General features: G+C 45.4%; 1 protein-coding gene across 1 annotated transcript; it reads left to right on the top strand.

The window, feature by feature from the left end:
• Window positions 1-309: 309 nt before the first annotated feature.
• Window positions 310-2,823, top strand: LOC111920518 (UDP-glucuronic acid decarboxylase 2). Its single transcript, XM_052767199.1, has 7 exons — window positions 310-901; window positions 1,009-1,155; window positions 1,360-1,439; window positions 1,534-1,617; window positions 1,697-1,771; window positions 2,169-2,261; window positions 2,350-2,823. Exons 1-7 carry the CDS (start codon window positions 310-312, stop codon window positions 2,563-2,565), a joined length of 1,287 nt encoding a protein of 428 aa, XP_052623159.1. The 3' UTR covers window positions 2,566-2,823.
• The last annotated feature ends 11,714 nt before the right edge of the window (window positions 2,824-14,537 follow it).

Below are 14,537 nucleotides of genomic sequence, written 5' to 3'. Positions count from 1 at the left end.
ACTAAACCCACAAAATAATACTTACAGGACCATTTTTGCAATTTTGTCATAGGACAAATTTACCGTTTTTTACCTGACTAACTTTATAAAGGACATTCTCGTAATTGACAAGGGAGTGTGGTATATAAACACCTCTCTACTTCCTCCAAAAACACGCGCCGCAGACCGTAGAGGAGCGTGAGACAAATTCCACGTGCCGGAGAGTTTAAGCCACCACCGTCTGACACTTTTGTTCTATATATACTCCACCACTTCTCTCCCACCACCACAGCCTTCATCGATCTAAATTTCACAAACACAAGAAGGAAAATGGGATCTGAACTGATTTACAGAGGCCACGAACCCCATCCCACTTCAGATCTATACTCTCCAAAGCCTAATAAACCATGGTCCGCCGTGATTCCGCCGATTCGTTACATGCTTCGTGAACAACGTCTCGTCTTCGTGCTCATCGGCATTGCCATATCTACCTTCTTCTTTACCCTTATTCCTTCATCCACCACCTTCTCTTCCCCCACCATCTCCGCCTACACCTCCTACGCAGTTTCCGGATCGGCTCAGTTAATGAACCCTGGAAGACCAGCTTATCGGTTTAATTCAGGTGGGAAGATCCCTTTGGGTTTGAAACGGAAGGGGTTAAGGATTGTGGTGACCGGCGGTGCAGGATTCGTCGGAAGTCATCTCGTTGACCGATTGATTGAACGAGGAGACAGTGTCATAGTCGTTGATAATTTCTTCACTGGAAATAAAGAGAACGTGATGCATCATTTTGGAAACCCTAGGTTTGAGCTCATCCGACACGACGTCGTAGAGCCGTTACTACTGGAAGTCGACCAGATCTATCACCTTGCTTGCCCTGCTTCCCCTGTTCATTACAAATACAACCCCGTGAAAACAATCATATCCTTCCTTAATTAGTTTTATTTGCTCTGTTTTTCTTATTGATTTTGAGTATACAAATCCAGATTCTGTATTTGTGAATCCTTGATTTTGATTTTGGTTGTCACAAGACGAATGTAGTGGGGACATTGAATATGCTTGGACTGGCGAAGAGAGTTGGTGCACGGTTCTTGCTAACGAGCACCAGTGAGGTGTACGGAGATCCTCTGCAACACCCTCAAGTGGAAACCTACTGGGGCAACGTCAATCCAATCGGTGAGTTTTTCTCTCTTTTTTCCCGGGGGAATTCGTGGATTACTTACGGGACTGTTCATCAATGTTGGTTGAAGTTGTTGCGTGTGTCTTGTGAATTTTTATGGAGATTGAAGGGGGAAATCTAGACGAAAGTGGATTATTATATATACTTTATTAGGCGAAAATGGACTAAGATCTAACCATGTGTGTAACAATCAATAACAGGTGTCAGAAGCTGCTATGATGAGGGAAAGCGTACTGCCGAAACACTGACCATGGATTATCACAGAGGTGCTGGCGTCGAGGTTTGTTTTTTTTTTTTTTTTTATCTGTATCATTCATGATTCATATCTTTTCGTCACAGAATTCAATCTATATCAATTTACATACATATTATAGGTTAGGATTGCGAGAATATTCAACACATATGGTCCTCGAATGTGCATTGACGATGGCCGAGTTGTGAGTAACTTCGTTGCTCAGGTGAGTTATCATTTACAAATCATATATCGGACTTGATTTGATTTATATAAATAATAACACGTGAAGTGACGTGATGCAGGCGCTTAGGAAAGAACCGATGACTGTTTATGGAGATGGAAAGCAAACAAGAAGTTTTCAATTCGTTTCCGATTTGGTTAGTAGTATCTTTTCGTTCTTTATGAAATTACTATTACATAAAAAGCTTGATCACCACTAATGACAGATTACTGTAAAATTACCTTTTCCCCTTCTGTCGGTAGTCATGGCAAAACCAGACCCCTTATCAATTAAAAGACAAGTAGTTAAAAAAAAAAAATCACCTTTTGTAATTTGGACGTACGCTTTGAAGTGTCTGCATGTGGGTTGTTTTCGAAGGTGTGGTGGCCTTGTGCCTCGTGCCATTGCCATGGAGTCATACATATGAATTATTGTACTTGCAGATCCAGTTAGTGTCGGATATCTTTTCCTGTAATTCTGGGTATTGTGTGACCACCCATCACCACCCCTGTTTAGTCTTTATACATATTGACGAATTAATTTATTGTTTTTAGGTGGAGGGTCTAATGCGTTTGATGGAAGGTGAACATGTAGGCCCGTTTAATCTTGGAAATCCCGGTGAATTCACCATGCTTGAACTTGCTCAGGTAACAATTAATTACCGTTTGCAAAAATGAATTTAGTAAGATATGTTGATGAATATGTTTTGTTTAAATTTTAAATATGGGATGACAGGTGGTCCAGGAGACGATTGACCCTGATGCAAAAATAGAGTTCAGGCCAAACACGGAGGACGACCCACACAAGAGGAAGCCAGACATCACGAAGGCGAAAGATCTTTTGGGATGGGAGCCAAAAGTGGCACTTCGGAAAGGATTGCCGATGATGGTGTCGGATTTTAGGCAGCGGATATTTGGTGATCATAATAAGGACCAGGCTGCTACTGCTTAAGGCTTAACTCTCAAGGAAGGTATAGACAGACAGACAGACAGAGAGAAAGAGAGATAAACTTTAATTGGTTCGCTCACAACAGTAGGATAGGTGAGGAACGAGCTCTCGTGAGTGCCCAATATTTGTATTCTTCAGATTTAAGTGTATTTTATGTTTTATGGTTTTTCCATTTACTAATATTTTATCTAGACAACAGGGACAGCTTCGACGTTTCATTTATATATTTTCATACATAAAAGTGTATTGTTTAGAATTTAACTTTGGTATGAAATCTGTTATTGTGTTTTCTTAATAAATATTAATATTAACAGGTTTAAATTATTATATAACAATTAATTATAGGGAAATTAACTAGACTAATCAATACAAAAAAAATTATATCGACAAAACTAACCATTTTTTTTTTTTTAATTTTTGGCAAATCTACCAACTTGTCCGGAACTAGGCATTCTGGAGTTTAGTCTGGAATGTCTTTATATTCTTATGTTTTTGTTTTGTTTTTTTTTTTTGGTAATTTCAATTAATGGTCATTTTCTATTATTGATCATTTATATATAATTTTAATGTGTATGTGTTCATGGTTTTATGGTCATTTCTAACTTGATTATAAGATAAACCAACTTATATTTTCCACATTAAACTAAAATCTACTAAAAAAATAAATATTCACAATCTTTCATATATGTTTGTTGGTCAAAAATTAACAACCTAATTTTGTAACTAAAGTAACAAGTATGGTGATGTTAATTTTATGATGTTGAAAATTAGAATGCTAAAGGTCTAAAAATAAGTCAAAGATCTTGGTAGTGTCCAAGATCCTAGGAAAGAAAATGGTATTCAGGAAACCATCGAATAGAATTTATTCGTTTTGAAGTGTAAACAAGCGTATTTCAAGTAATTGGGACGAAAATAATGCTTAGATAATTTTCGAATGAGTTATACGTCAAAAGTTTATTAAGTACTCAAAAGGATATCAAGATACCACAAGATATCATGATATTTCAATGTGTAAATATAATGATAATCAAATAAGTGTGCAAAAAGTGTTAAGATCGGTGAAACAATTATAAACAAGTAAAATCAAGATAAGAACACTACGATATACGAGGAAATCCCTTAATCTTTCTGGATATTCGACATAAAACCTCGAGAGGTGATAAACTCACATACCTTCAAGCTTATATTAAATCAATAAAAATGTAACAACTCGAAATTCAGGTAAGCTTTATGGCCCTTCTATTTTGAGAGTTGGCAAGATGAGTCCTTAAAGTTGTATGTTGGATTTGTGAGTACGTTGGGTGTAATGAAGCGTACGCCGCGCGTACCCAGGGTTACGCTGGGCGTAATGTGCCCAGATGCAAACCCTAAATTTTGGCTTGTGCACAATAAAAGGGACGTTAAGTCCTTTACCCCAGCCACCATACCTCGGTGAGTGAACCCTAAGAGAGCAGAAAACCCGTTTTGAGCTTGTGTGTGTTCTTAAGCTTGAAGGAGCCTTTTTAAGGTGAAGAAGGAGAAGAGGAAACCATTGTTGGAGCTAGAAGTTGGAGAGCAAGAGTAGATCCGAGTTCTATAGAGGTTGGAGCTCCTTTTTGAGGTAAAAAGCTCAAAGCTTTCCTTGCATTTCATGAGCTTTGCTTTATGGACCCATTTTTAGGGTTTTTGGTTCAAAGGTGGAGACTTTGTGTGCAAAGAGTCTCCATGAGCTTAGATATGGCCTTTCCCAGTGTAATATGTGTTGAGGATTCATAAAAATCCAATCTTGGTCGTGGATATTGAGTCATGCATGAGTTGGGGTCTTAATGTGGAAAGAGGAAAGGTGTTTTGAGTGATAGATGATCTTTACAGCCATGCAAGGCTTAAAGGCTTCGGCTTTATGGAGTAAGGACCCTTAGGGAAGTCAGATCTGTAATTTGAGTTCTTGTCTTAACCGTTTAAGACCATAATACTCAATATGGATGAACTGGGATTTACGTTGGGCGTAATTCCAGTACGCGTAGCGTAGGGGTGGTGCACCCCGATTCTGTGAAGGCACCAGGTACGCCCAGCGTACATGTTTGGTACACGCAGCGTAACTGTAACAGCCCGGATCTCCAGGTATTTTATTGTTTTAATATTTTGAGTTTTGAGAAGGGACTCGGCGAGTTGGAGCTCAGACTCGCCGAGTAGGGTCGCGATTCTGGACGCGGGATTCGTTCGGACTCGGCGAGTCCAGGATATGGACTCGGCGAGTCCACGCTGTTTAATGAAACCCTAATCTCTCGGGTTTGGGACCTATTTAAATGGCCTTATGGCCGTCATTTGCATCCATCAGTCCATAGAGAGAAACCCTAAAAGTGCTTTAGCGATTTGAGAGTGAAAGGAGGCATTTCTTGACAATTGTGTGTTGTTTAGCAAAGAAGAAGGAGGCTCTAGCCAAGAGGAGGCAAAGGGGACTGCTATTTGGTGGATTTGAAGCTTGACCCTTCAATCTAAAGGTATAATTTCGACTCATCTCTTGTTTTATGAAGTATAATCGATTTTAGGGTTTCTTGTGGCCTTGTTGAGTTGATTTGATGGCCAAATAGTCCCATGCTAGTGATGAGACTCCGGATCTGGATCCATAGAGGTCCAGAGAGCCTCATTCTTCAAGCTTTATAGAGAACAATGGAGGTCATGACCTTGTGTAGTGAGATTTGTTGAAGATTCTTCATAATTAGTCATATAGAGGTTGTTAATGCATCAAGACTAGGACTTTACGTGATGAATCAGTCTAGGAGGGGCAGATCTATGAATTGTTGGAGTAGATCTGACCTTAGAAGCAAGTTTGAGTGATTGCATGGAATGGACTCGCCGAGTCCGATGAGCAGACTCGGCGAGTAGCTTGAAGATTGCCTTGGACCGGCCAGTGAGTGGCCCAGTCGAGTCAGGAGTTGACCCAGTGAGTCAGGGCGAGTTAGAGAGGGTTGTCATGTGGTCTGAGTCGAGCTGGGACTCGCCGAGTCGTTCTTGAGACTCGGCGAGTTGAGTCGGGGTGGTCCCGCGATTCTTCCAGGTGGAACTCGTCGAGTCAGGGGGAGTACTCGACGTGTAGAAAGGGAATCCTAGAGAGTTGGTGAGAACGTCTAGACTCGCCGAGTTGCCGTGTGCACTCGCCGAGTCCGGTCAAAGTTGACCGTTGACCGTTGACCGTTGACCGTTGACCGTTGACCTGTGTTGACTTCTTAGGGATAGTCAACCTTAGAGATAAAAGTATTAATTAGAGTCTTGTGATGTTATAGGAGGATTAGAGCTCGGAGGATCAAGCACGAGGGATTTCCAGGGATCGTGAGATACCGAGACACGCGAGGTGAGTCTTCTCACTATACTTTACCTTGAGCAGGTAAACAGAGCTATGTGTTAGTGTATGTATGTTATGTGTATGCCATGTGTTGTACCGCATTATTTCTATGTGATTTATGTTGTGCATGATTTCAGAGTTGGAACCGGAAGGTTCCTAGAGTTAGAACCTGAGGGTTCCCAGAGTTGGGTGCACGGACCCATAGAGTCATAGCCTCGAGTGGCTAATACGTGTTTTATGTGTGGTATTTTGGGGAACTCACTAAGCTTCGTGCTTACAGTGTTAGTGTTGTTGTTTCAGGTACTAGCGATGACCGTGGGAAGGCGCCGGCTTGATCTGTACACACGCAGGGGACTTTGATATATTTATGTGATCTTGGGATTTTTATGATACAGATTGGAATTTGAAACTTAATGTTTTTATGAAATTAAATGAGAAATGCTTTTATAAATTGTGAAAAATAAATTTTAAAATTTTCGGCGTTACAAGTTGGTATCAGAGCCTTGGTTTGAGGGATTCGAGTACACCTTCGGGCGTATTTGAACTCAAACTGAGGATTTGAGATGTATTTTCAAAAAGAGTAAAAGATTTTTTTTGCAAAACGCAGAGCAAGAGATGTGTGTACGATCAGTCAGCGCCCGAACGGTGATTTCCCAAAATACCTTTATATGTTATGTGATATTGATATGATGTATCCGCATGCTAGAGTAGGCTAGGTATTGCTATTAGGACTAGAGTGGCCTGATTTGTGATGCCTTAGCCTAGGGAGAGGTGAGCTGCTAGGAGATGCTTGAGAGTGAGTAGGTAGCAGCGAGGGGCTTATGAGAGATCTATTAGAGAGTAGCCTATGCATGATAAAGTACTTGAGACCTGGGATCCAAAGAGAAAGACTTGGAGTGTATTCTGGTGCGGTGCGGACAGTAGTATTGGGCCCGTACTACTGGAAGCACCGGAGTGGTGTGCAGCCCAAGTCAGAATCTTTGGAATGCCAAGAATCAAGGAGGAAAGAGTTGACGAGTGTGAGCATACTCGTGTGGATTCTAATTTATCGTATGTTGTGTTTCAGAGGTAGATCATGGTGAGGACACGTTTGATGCCCGAGAGCAGTGGTACCAGTGAGGAGGAGATCCGCCGGATCATTCAGGAGGAGGTGGCTGCGGCCATCAGGGCAGAGATACCAGAGATGTTTGGGTCTATAAAGACCACATTGATTGAGACGTTTGATGAGCGTTATGCCGCTCTTTCTGAGGCTGCTGCTGCAGCGGCTACCGCAGCGATTGCTGCTGCGAGGCCGCAGGGTGGGGATGCGTTGCTGTTCCGTGAGTTCAGCAACACAAAACCACCAGAGTTTGATGGTACTCAGGATCCGGTGGCAGCTATGAGGTGGATATCTGATATTGAGGGGTGTTTCTTCACTTGCTCGTCTCCTGAGCATTTGAAGGTACGGTTCGCGCTGAACCAGCTTCGCTTGGGAGCGAAGGACTGGTGGAAGTTTGTGACGGCGCATTATTCGCCTGCTGAGCTTTCTGCGGTGACCTGGGAGAGGTTCACCACTATGTTTCGGGATGAGTACGTTCCCCAGGTGGAGAGGGAGCGTTTAGCACAGGAGTTTCTGACCCTCAAGCAGGGTACTGAGTCTGTTACAGCGATCACGAGGATGTTCCACGAGAGGGCGATGTTCTGCCCTGAGCACGTGTCCACTGAGCAGGCACGTATGAGCCGCTACTTGAGCATCTTAAGGAGGGATATTCGGGAGTTCGCTGCGAACTCCTCATACCGGACATTTGTCGAGCTTCAGGCAAATGCCCGGAAGAGGGAGATTGAGCTTGAGACCCAGGCCAGGGAGGAGGCAGAGTCTCAGGGGAGGGATCGGCGACCGGCGCTGTCGCAGCCGGCCGCCAAGCGGGCCAAGCCTGCTGATCCCAGACCAGGGAGCCAGAAGGGCCACACTTGCGGAAAGTGCGGCAAGGGTCATGACGGAGTCTGCCGAGCAGGGTCTTGCTACAAATGTGGCAAGGAGGGGCACATGGCCAAGGACTGCCCCAAGGGGTTTGCAGTGTGCTTTCACTGCAACCAGACCAGACACCGGAAGGCCGAGTGTCCGCAGTTGCGCGGAGCATCTCAGGGGTCTGCTCCTGCCGCCACCAGAGTTACAGAGAGTCGGCCTGTGAAGGCCGAGGCGCCGAGAGCTCGAGGGAGAGCCTTCCAGCTGACTGCGGAGGAGGTCCGCGCTGCGCCCGATGTTGTGGCTGGTATGTTTCCTTTCGTGTATTTATTTTGATATATGGTGTTATGCTTATATTATGTTATGTGTAGGTACCTTTCTTGTGAATTCCGTACCTGCGTTAGTGTTATTTGACTCGGGTGCGAGTCGGTCTTTTGTATCTTTGGCCTTTAGCCAGCATATCAGTGCTAGTCGTGAGGCACTGAGTCGGCCTCTAAGAGTCTCCATAGCTGATGATAGAGTGATTTGTGCCGCAAAGGTTTTCCGGGGATGTGTGTTAGAGATCTTCGGGATTGAGTTTCCGATTGATCTGATTCCTATTGCGATGGGCGATGTTTGTGTCATTGTGGGCATGGACTGGTTGAGCCGTTTCGGCGCGATTATCGACTGTGAGCGTCAGCTGGTGACTATACGAGACCCTAGTGGGGGAGTTCTTTCGGTGTACGGTGAGGGTACACGTTCGGGATCAGCCTTTTGTTCGGCCGCTAGGGCGAGGCAGTGTCTACAGCAGGGCTGTAAGGGTTTTGTGGCGTATGTGAGGGATACGCGAGCGACTTCCGAGAGACCGAGTTCAGTTGGGGAGGTACCGGTGGTGTGTGAGTTTCCAGATGTCTTTCCCGAGGAGCTGCCGGGAGTACCTCCTGTGAGGCAAGTGGAGTTTGGTATCGATTTGGTTCCGGGGGCTGCGCCTATAGCTAAGGTGCCTTATCGTCTTGCACCTCCAGAGATGCAAGAGTTATCCTCGCAGCTTCAGGAGTTGCTGGGGAAGGGATTTATTCGGCCGAGCAGCTCGCCGTGGGGAGCACCTATTCTGTTCGTCAAGAAGAAGGATGGTTCACACCGGATGTGTATTGATTATCGGGAGTTGAACAAGCTGACGATCAAGAACCGTTACCCGTTGCCGAGGATCGACGATTTATTTGATCAGTTGCAGAGAGCATCTTGGTTTTCCAAGATCGATTTGAGGTCGGGATATCATCAGGTGAGAGTGCGAGATGAGGACGTCCAGAAGACAGCTTTCAGGACGCGATATGGGCATTATGAGTTTGTGGTGATGCCTTTTGGGCTCACTAATGCCCCGGCGGTGTTCATGGATCTCATGAACAGGGTATGCAGGCCGATGTTGGATCGGTCGGTGATTGTATTTATCGATGATATTCTAGTGTATTCGAGATCTAGAGAGCAACATGAGGAGCATTTGAGGGAGGTCCTTGGGGTACTGAGATCGGAGAAGCTTTATGCAAAGTTCTCCAAGTGTGATTTCTGGTTACGGGAGGTCCAGTTCCTAGGGCATCTCGTTAACCAGGAAGGGATTCTGGTCGATCCGGCCAAGGTTGAGGCGGTGATGGGTTGGGAGGTGCCAAAGTCACCCTCTGAGATCAGGAGCTTCCTTGGATTAGCAGGGTATTATCGGAGATTTATCAAGGATTTCTCCAAGATCGCAGTGCCGCTCACCAGGTTGACCCGGAAGGGTGTTGCATTCTCATGGGGTCCCGAGCAGCAGACCTCCTTTGAGACCCTTCGCCAGAGGTTGTGCGAAGCCCCGGTATTAGCTCTCCCGGAAGGGATGGAGGATTTTGTAGTATATTGTGATGCATCGATTTTGGGGTTGGGTGCGGTGTTGATGCAGAGGGGTCATGTGATAGCATATGCATCGAGGCAGCTGAAGCCTCATGAGACGAGATATCCCACGCATGATCTAAAGTTGGGGGCAGTAGTGTTCGCCCTCAAGATTTGGCGCCACTACTTATATGGGGTTCGATGTACAATATACACGGACCATAAGAGCTTGAAGTACTTGATGGATCAGCCCAATCTAAACATGCGTCAGAGGAGGTGGTTAGATGTGGTCAAGGATTATGATTGTGAGATCCTGTACCACCCGAGCAAGGCCAACGTGGTGGCCGATGCGTTGAGCCGCAGGGCGGAGAGCACTCCATTGCGAGATGTATGTTTGAGATTGACCATGATAGCTCCGGTATTGGATGCCATCCGTGGGGCACAGGCCGAGGCTGTGCAGCCGGAGATGTAGAAGAGGGAACGGGTCGTTGGTTTGGTTTCAGAATTCGTTACGGATGGGCGAGGGCTTATGACTTTTCAGGGTCGGATTTGGGTACCGTTTGTGGGTGGTACGCGCACTTCCTTGATGGAGGAGGCTCATCGGTCAAAATTTTCGATCCATCCGGGGGCTACGAAGATGTATTTGGATTTGAGGAGAGAGTATTGGTGGCCCTGTATGAAGAGGGACGTCACATGGTTCGTTGAGAGGTGCTTGACCTGCCGTAGGGTTAAGGCCGAGCACCAGAGACCGCATGGCAAGTTGCAGCCATTGGAGGTTCCCGAATGGAAATGGGAACAGATCACTATGGATTTCATCACCAAATTGCCGAGAACTGCCCGAGGAGTTGATGCAATTTGGGTGATTGTGGATAGGTTGACGAAAAGCGCTCACTTCCTTGCCATCAGTGAGAGTTCTTCAGCAGAGAAGTTGGCAGAGTTATATGTGAGAGAAGTGGTATCTCGGCATGGGGTGCCGATCTCGATTGTTTCAGACCGTGATGTGCGCTTTACTTCCAGATTCTGGAAGAAATTTCATGAGGAATTGGGTACTAGATTGCATTTTAGTACAACATATCATCCCCAGACAGACAGTCAGAGTGAGCGGACGATTCAGACGCTTGAGGACATGCTTCGAGCATGTGTGTTGGATTTCGGGGGTAGCTGGGATGCGTATCTACCCTTGGCAGAGTTTTCCTACAACAACAGCCATCATTCGAGCATTGGTATGCCACCCTTTGAGCTGTTGTATGGCAGGAGGTGTCGGACCCCCATTTGTTGGGGAGAGGTTGGGCAGAGAGTGATGGGCAGTACCGAGATCGTGCTTCAGACGACAAAGCAGATTCAGCAGGTCAGACAGAGGTTATTGACCGCCCAGAGTCGACAGAAGAGTTATGCAGACAGACGCCAGTCCGAGCTTGAGTTTCAGGTCGGCGACTTCGTTCTCCTGAAGGTCTCTCCTTGGAAAGGAGTGATTCGATTCAGGAAGAGGGGCAAGTTGGGGCCCCGGTATATTGGGCCATTTCGTGTGATTGCGAGGGTAGGCCGGGTAGCCTATCGTTTAAAATTGCCAGCAGAGTTGGGGCAAATCCACGACACTTTTCATGTGTCGCAATTGAGGAAATGTATTGCCGATGAGTCGGCAGTAGTTCCATTAGAGGATATTCAGGTGGATGCGAGCCTGAATTATGCCGAGAGACCAGTAGCCATCAGAGATCGGAAGATCAAGGTTCTGAGGAACAAGGAGGTACCTTTGGTGTTGGTTCAGTGGCAACACCGGAAGGGATCAGAGATGACCTGGGAGCCGGAGCGCGAGATGCGGGCTCAGCATCCGGAGCTATTTTAGAGCAAGACATCGAGGGCGAAGTCTAATCCTAGTGGAGGAGAATTGTAACAGCCCGGATCTCCAAGTATTTTATTGTTTTAATATTTTGAGTTTTGAGAAGGGACTCGGCGAGTTGGAGCTCAGACTCGCCGAGTAGGGTCGCGATTCTGGACGCGGGATTCGTTCGGACTCGGCGAGTCCAGGATATGGACTCGGCGAGTCCACGCTGTTTAATGAAACCCTAATCTCTCGGGTTTGGGACCTATTTAAATGGCCTTATGGCCGTCATTTGCATCCATCAGTCCATAGAGAGAAACCCTAAAAGTGCTTTAGCGATTTGAGAGTGAAAGGAGGCATTTCTTGACAATTGTGTGTTGTTTAGCAAAGAAGAAGGAGGCTCTAGCCAAGAGGAGGCAAAGGGGACTGCTATTTGGTGGATTTGAAGCTTGACCCTTCAATCTAAAGGTATAATTTCGACTCATCTCTTGTTTTATGAAGTATAATCGATTTTAGGGTTTCTTGTGGCCTTGTTGAGTTGATTGATGGCCAAATAGTCCCATGCTAGTGATGAGACTCCGGATCTGGATCCATAGAGGTCCAGAGAGCCTCATTCTTCAAGCTTTATAGAGAACAATGGAGGTCATGACCTTGTGTAGTGAGATTTGTTGAAGATTCTTCATAATTAGTCATATAGAGGTTGTTAATGCATCAAGACTAGGACTTTACGTGATGAATCAGTCTAGGAGGGGCAGATCTATGAATTGTTGGAGTAGATCTGACCTTAGAAGCAAGTTTGAGTGATTGCATGGAATGGACTCGCCGAGTCCGATGAGCAGACTCGGCGAGTAGCTTGAAGATTGCCTTGGACCGGCCAGTGAGTGGCCCAGTCGAGTCAGGAGTTGACCCAGTGAGTCAGGGCGAGTTAGAGAGGGTTGTCATGTGGTCTGAGTCGAGCTGGGACTCGCCGAGTCGTTCTTGAGACTCGGCGAGTTGAGTCGGGGTGGTCCCGCGATTCTTCCAGGTGGAACTCGTCGAGTCAGGGGGAGTACTCGACGTGTAGAAAGGGAATCCTAGAGAGTTGGTGAGAACGTCTAGACTCGCCGAGTTGCCGTGTGCACTCGCCGAGTCCGGTCAAAGTTGACCGTTGACCGTTGACCGTTGACCTGTGTTGACTTCTTAGGGATAGTCAACCTTAGAGATAAAAGTATTAATTAGAGTCTTGTGATGTTATAGGAGGATTAGAGCTCGGAGGATCAAGCACGAGGGATTTCCAGGGATCGTGAGATACCGAGACACGCGAGGTGAGTCTTCTCACTATACTTTACCTTGAGCAGGTAAACAGAGCTATGTGTTAGTGTATGTATGTTATGTGTATGCCATGTGTTGTACCGCATTATTTCTATGTGATTTATGTTGTGCATGATTTCAGAGTTGGAACCGGAAGGTTCCTAGAGTTAGAACCTGAGGGTTCCCAGAGTTGGGTGCACGGACCCATAGAGTCATAGCCTCGAGTGGCTAATACGTGTTTTATGTGTGGTATTTTGGGGAACTCACTAAGCTTCGTGCTTACAGTGTTAGTGTTGTTGTTTCAGGTACTAGCGATGACCGTGGGAAGGCGCCGGCTTGATCTGTACACACGCAGGGGACTTTGATATATTTATGTGATCTTGGGATTTTTATGATACAGATTGGAATTTGAAACTTAATGTTTTTATGAAATTAAATGAGAAATGCTTTTATAAATTGTGAAAAATAAATTTTAAAATTTTCGGCGTTACAGTAACCCTGAGGGTTGACTTTTGTTGACTTTTAGGGTTTGGTCAACTTTAGGGTATTTGAGCCATGAGAGGGGTAAAATGGTCTTTTCCCCTTCTGAGAATGATAGGAAAGGAAAGAGTCTAGCCTTGGGGAAATGTAATAATGAGAAGTGTTTGTTATGATTAGGCGGAGGCTAGATCTTATCTCACAGAGTCCAAGATTTCCGAGTTACCGAGTTACCCGAGGTGAGTCTTCTCACTATAATGTACCCGGAAAGGTACCTATGTGTGACTGGAAGGTCTTGTATGCTATGAGATGCATGTATTGTATGCTATGCGTTGCATGATCTATATGCGTTATGTATGTGATATGTATGCTATGTATGATATGGGCCGGAAGGCATTATGACATGGACCGGAAGGTCAGGGAGTCGCGGACCGGAATGTAACAACGTAATTTTCAAAACAAAATTTTCATTTTTCAACAACCAAATTCATATAAAAATATTCTCAAAAGTATCCAACAATAATTATCAAATCATAGTATATCCCAAGATCACCAAATCAAATCCTCTCTCTCTAGTGTGTATGGGTCACGCCGGGGCCTTTCCACGGTCCTCGCTAGTACCTAAAACACATAACGCAACAACTATAAGCATAAATGCTTAGTGAGTTCCCCAAAATACCGCATACAACTCACACGCCACTCGAGGCTATAATACTACCCTCCAGTCGATGTGTCTCAGCGGGACCCTCCAATCTCGTGGCTCGTTGGACCCTCTTGTCCAGTCATAGCTCGTTGGACCCTCCGACCCGGTCTGTATCGTTGGACCTTCCGGTCCGGTCTATAACATCATACAACATACATATAACACATAGCACATAATCTCATACATAACACATAAGACCCTCTGGTCAACATATAATACCACTCTAGGTAACATATAGTGAGAAGACTCACCTCGTGTAACTCGGTAACTCGGAAATCTCGAACTCAGAGAAATAAGATCTAGCCTCCGCCTAATCATATGAAATAATCACTTGTCATCAACATAATTCCCAAGGCTAGACCATTTCCTCTAATCACTCTCAGGAGAGGTAAAAGACCATTTTACCCCTTACTTAGCTCAAATACACTAAAGTTGACCAAACCCTAAAAGTCAACAAAAGTCAAGCCTCCGGGTTACGTTGCGCGTACCAAACGTGTACGCTGGGCATACCCGGAGCCTTCATAGAATCGGGGTACGCGGCCCCTTACGCCGTGCGTACTGGGATTACGCCCAACGTAAT

The sequence above is a fragment of the Lactuca sativa genome, chromosome 9 (genome assembly GCF_002870075.4).
Source record: "Lactuca sativa cultivar Salinas chromosome 9, Lsat_Salinas_v11, whole genome shotgun sequence".
NCBI lineage: Eukaryota > Viridiplantae > Streptophyta > Magnoliopsida > Asterales > Asteraceae > Lactuca > Lactuca sativa.
This window is presented reverse-complemented; position numbering and strand designations above follow the sequence as displayed.

What these genes read in the sequence shown, in the direction of transcription:
- LOC111920518 (XM_052767199.1), top strand. Translation starts at nt 310, where the DNA reads ATGGGATCTGAACTGATTTACAGAGGCCACGAACCCCATCCCACTTCA. An exon ending in GGGCAACGTCAATCCAATCG is followed by an intron (nt 1,156 to 1,359) that starts GTGAGTTTTTCT and finishes AATCAATAACAG; the next exon opens with GTGTCAGAAGCTGCTATGAT. An exon ending in CCATGCTTGAACTTGCTCAG is followed by an intron (nt 2,262 to 2,349) that starts GTAACAATTAAT and finishes ATGGGATGACAG; the next exon opens with GTGGTCCAGGAGACGATTGA.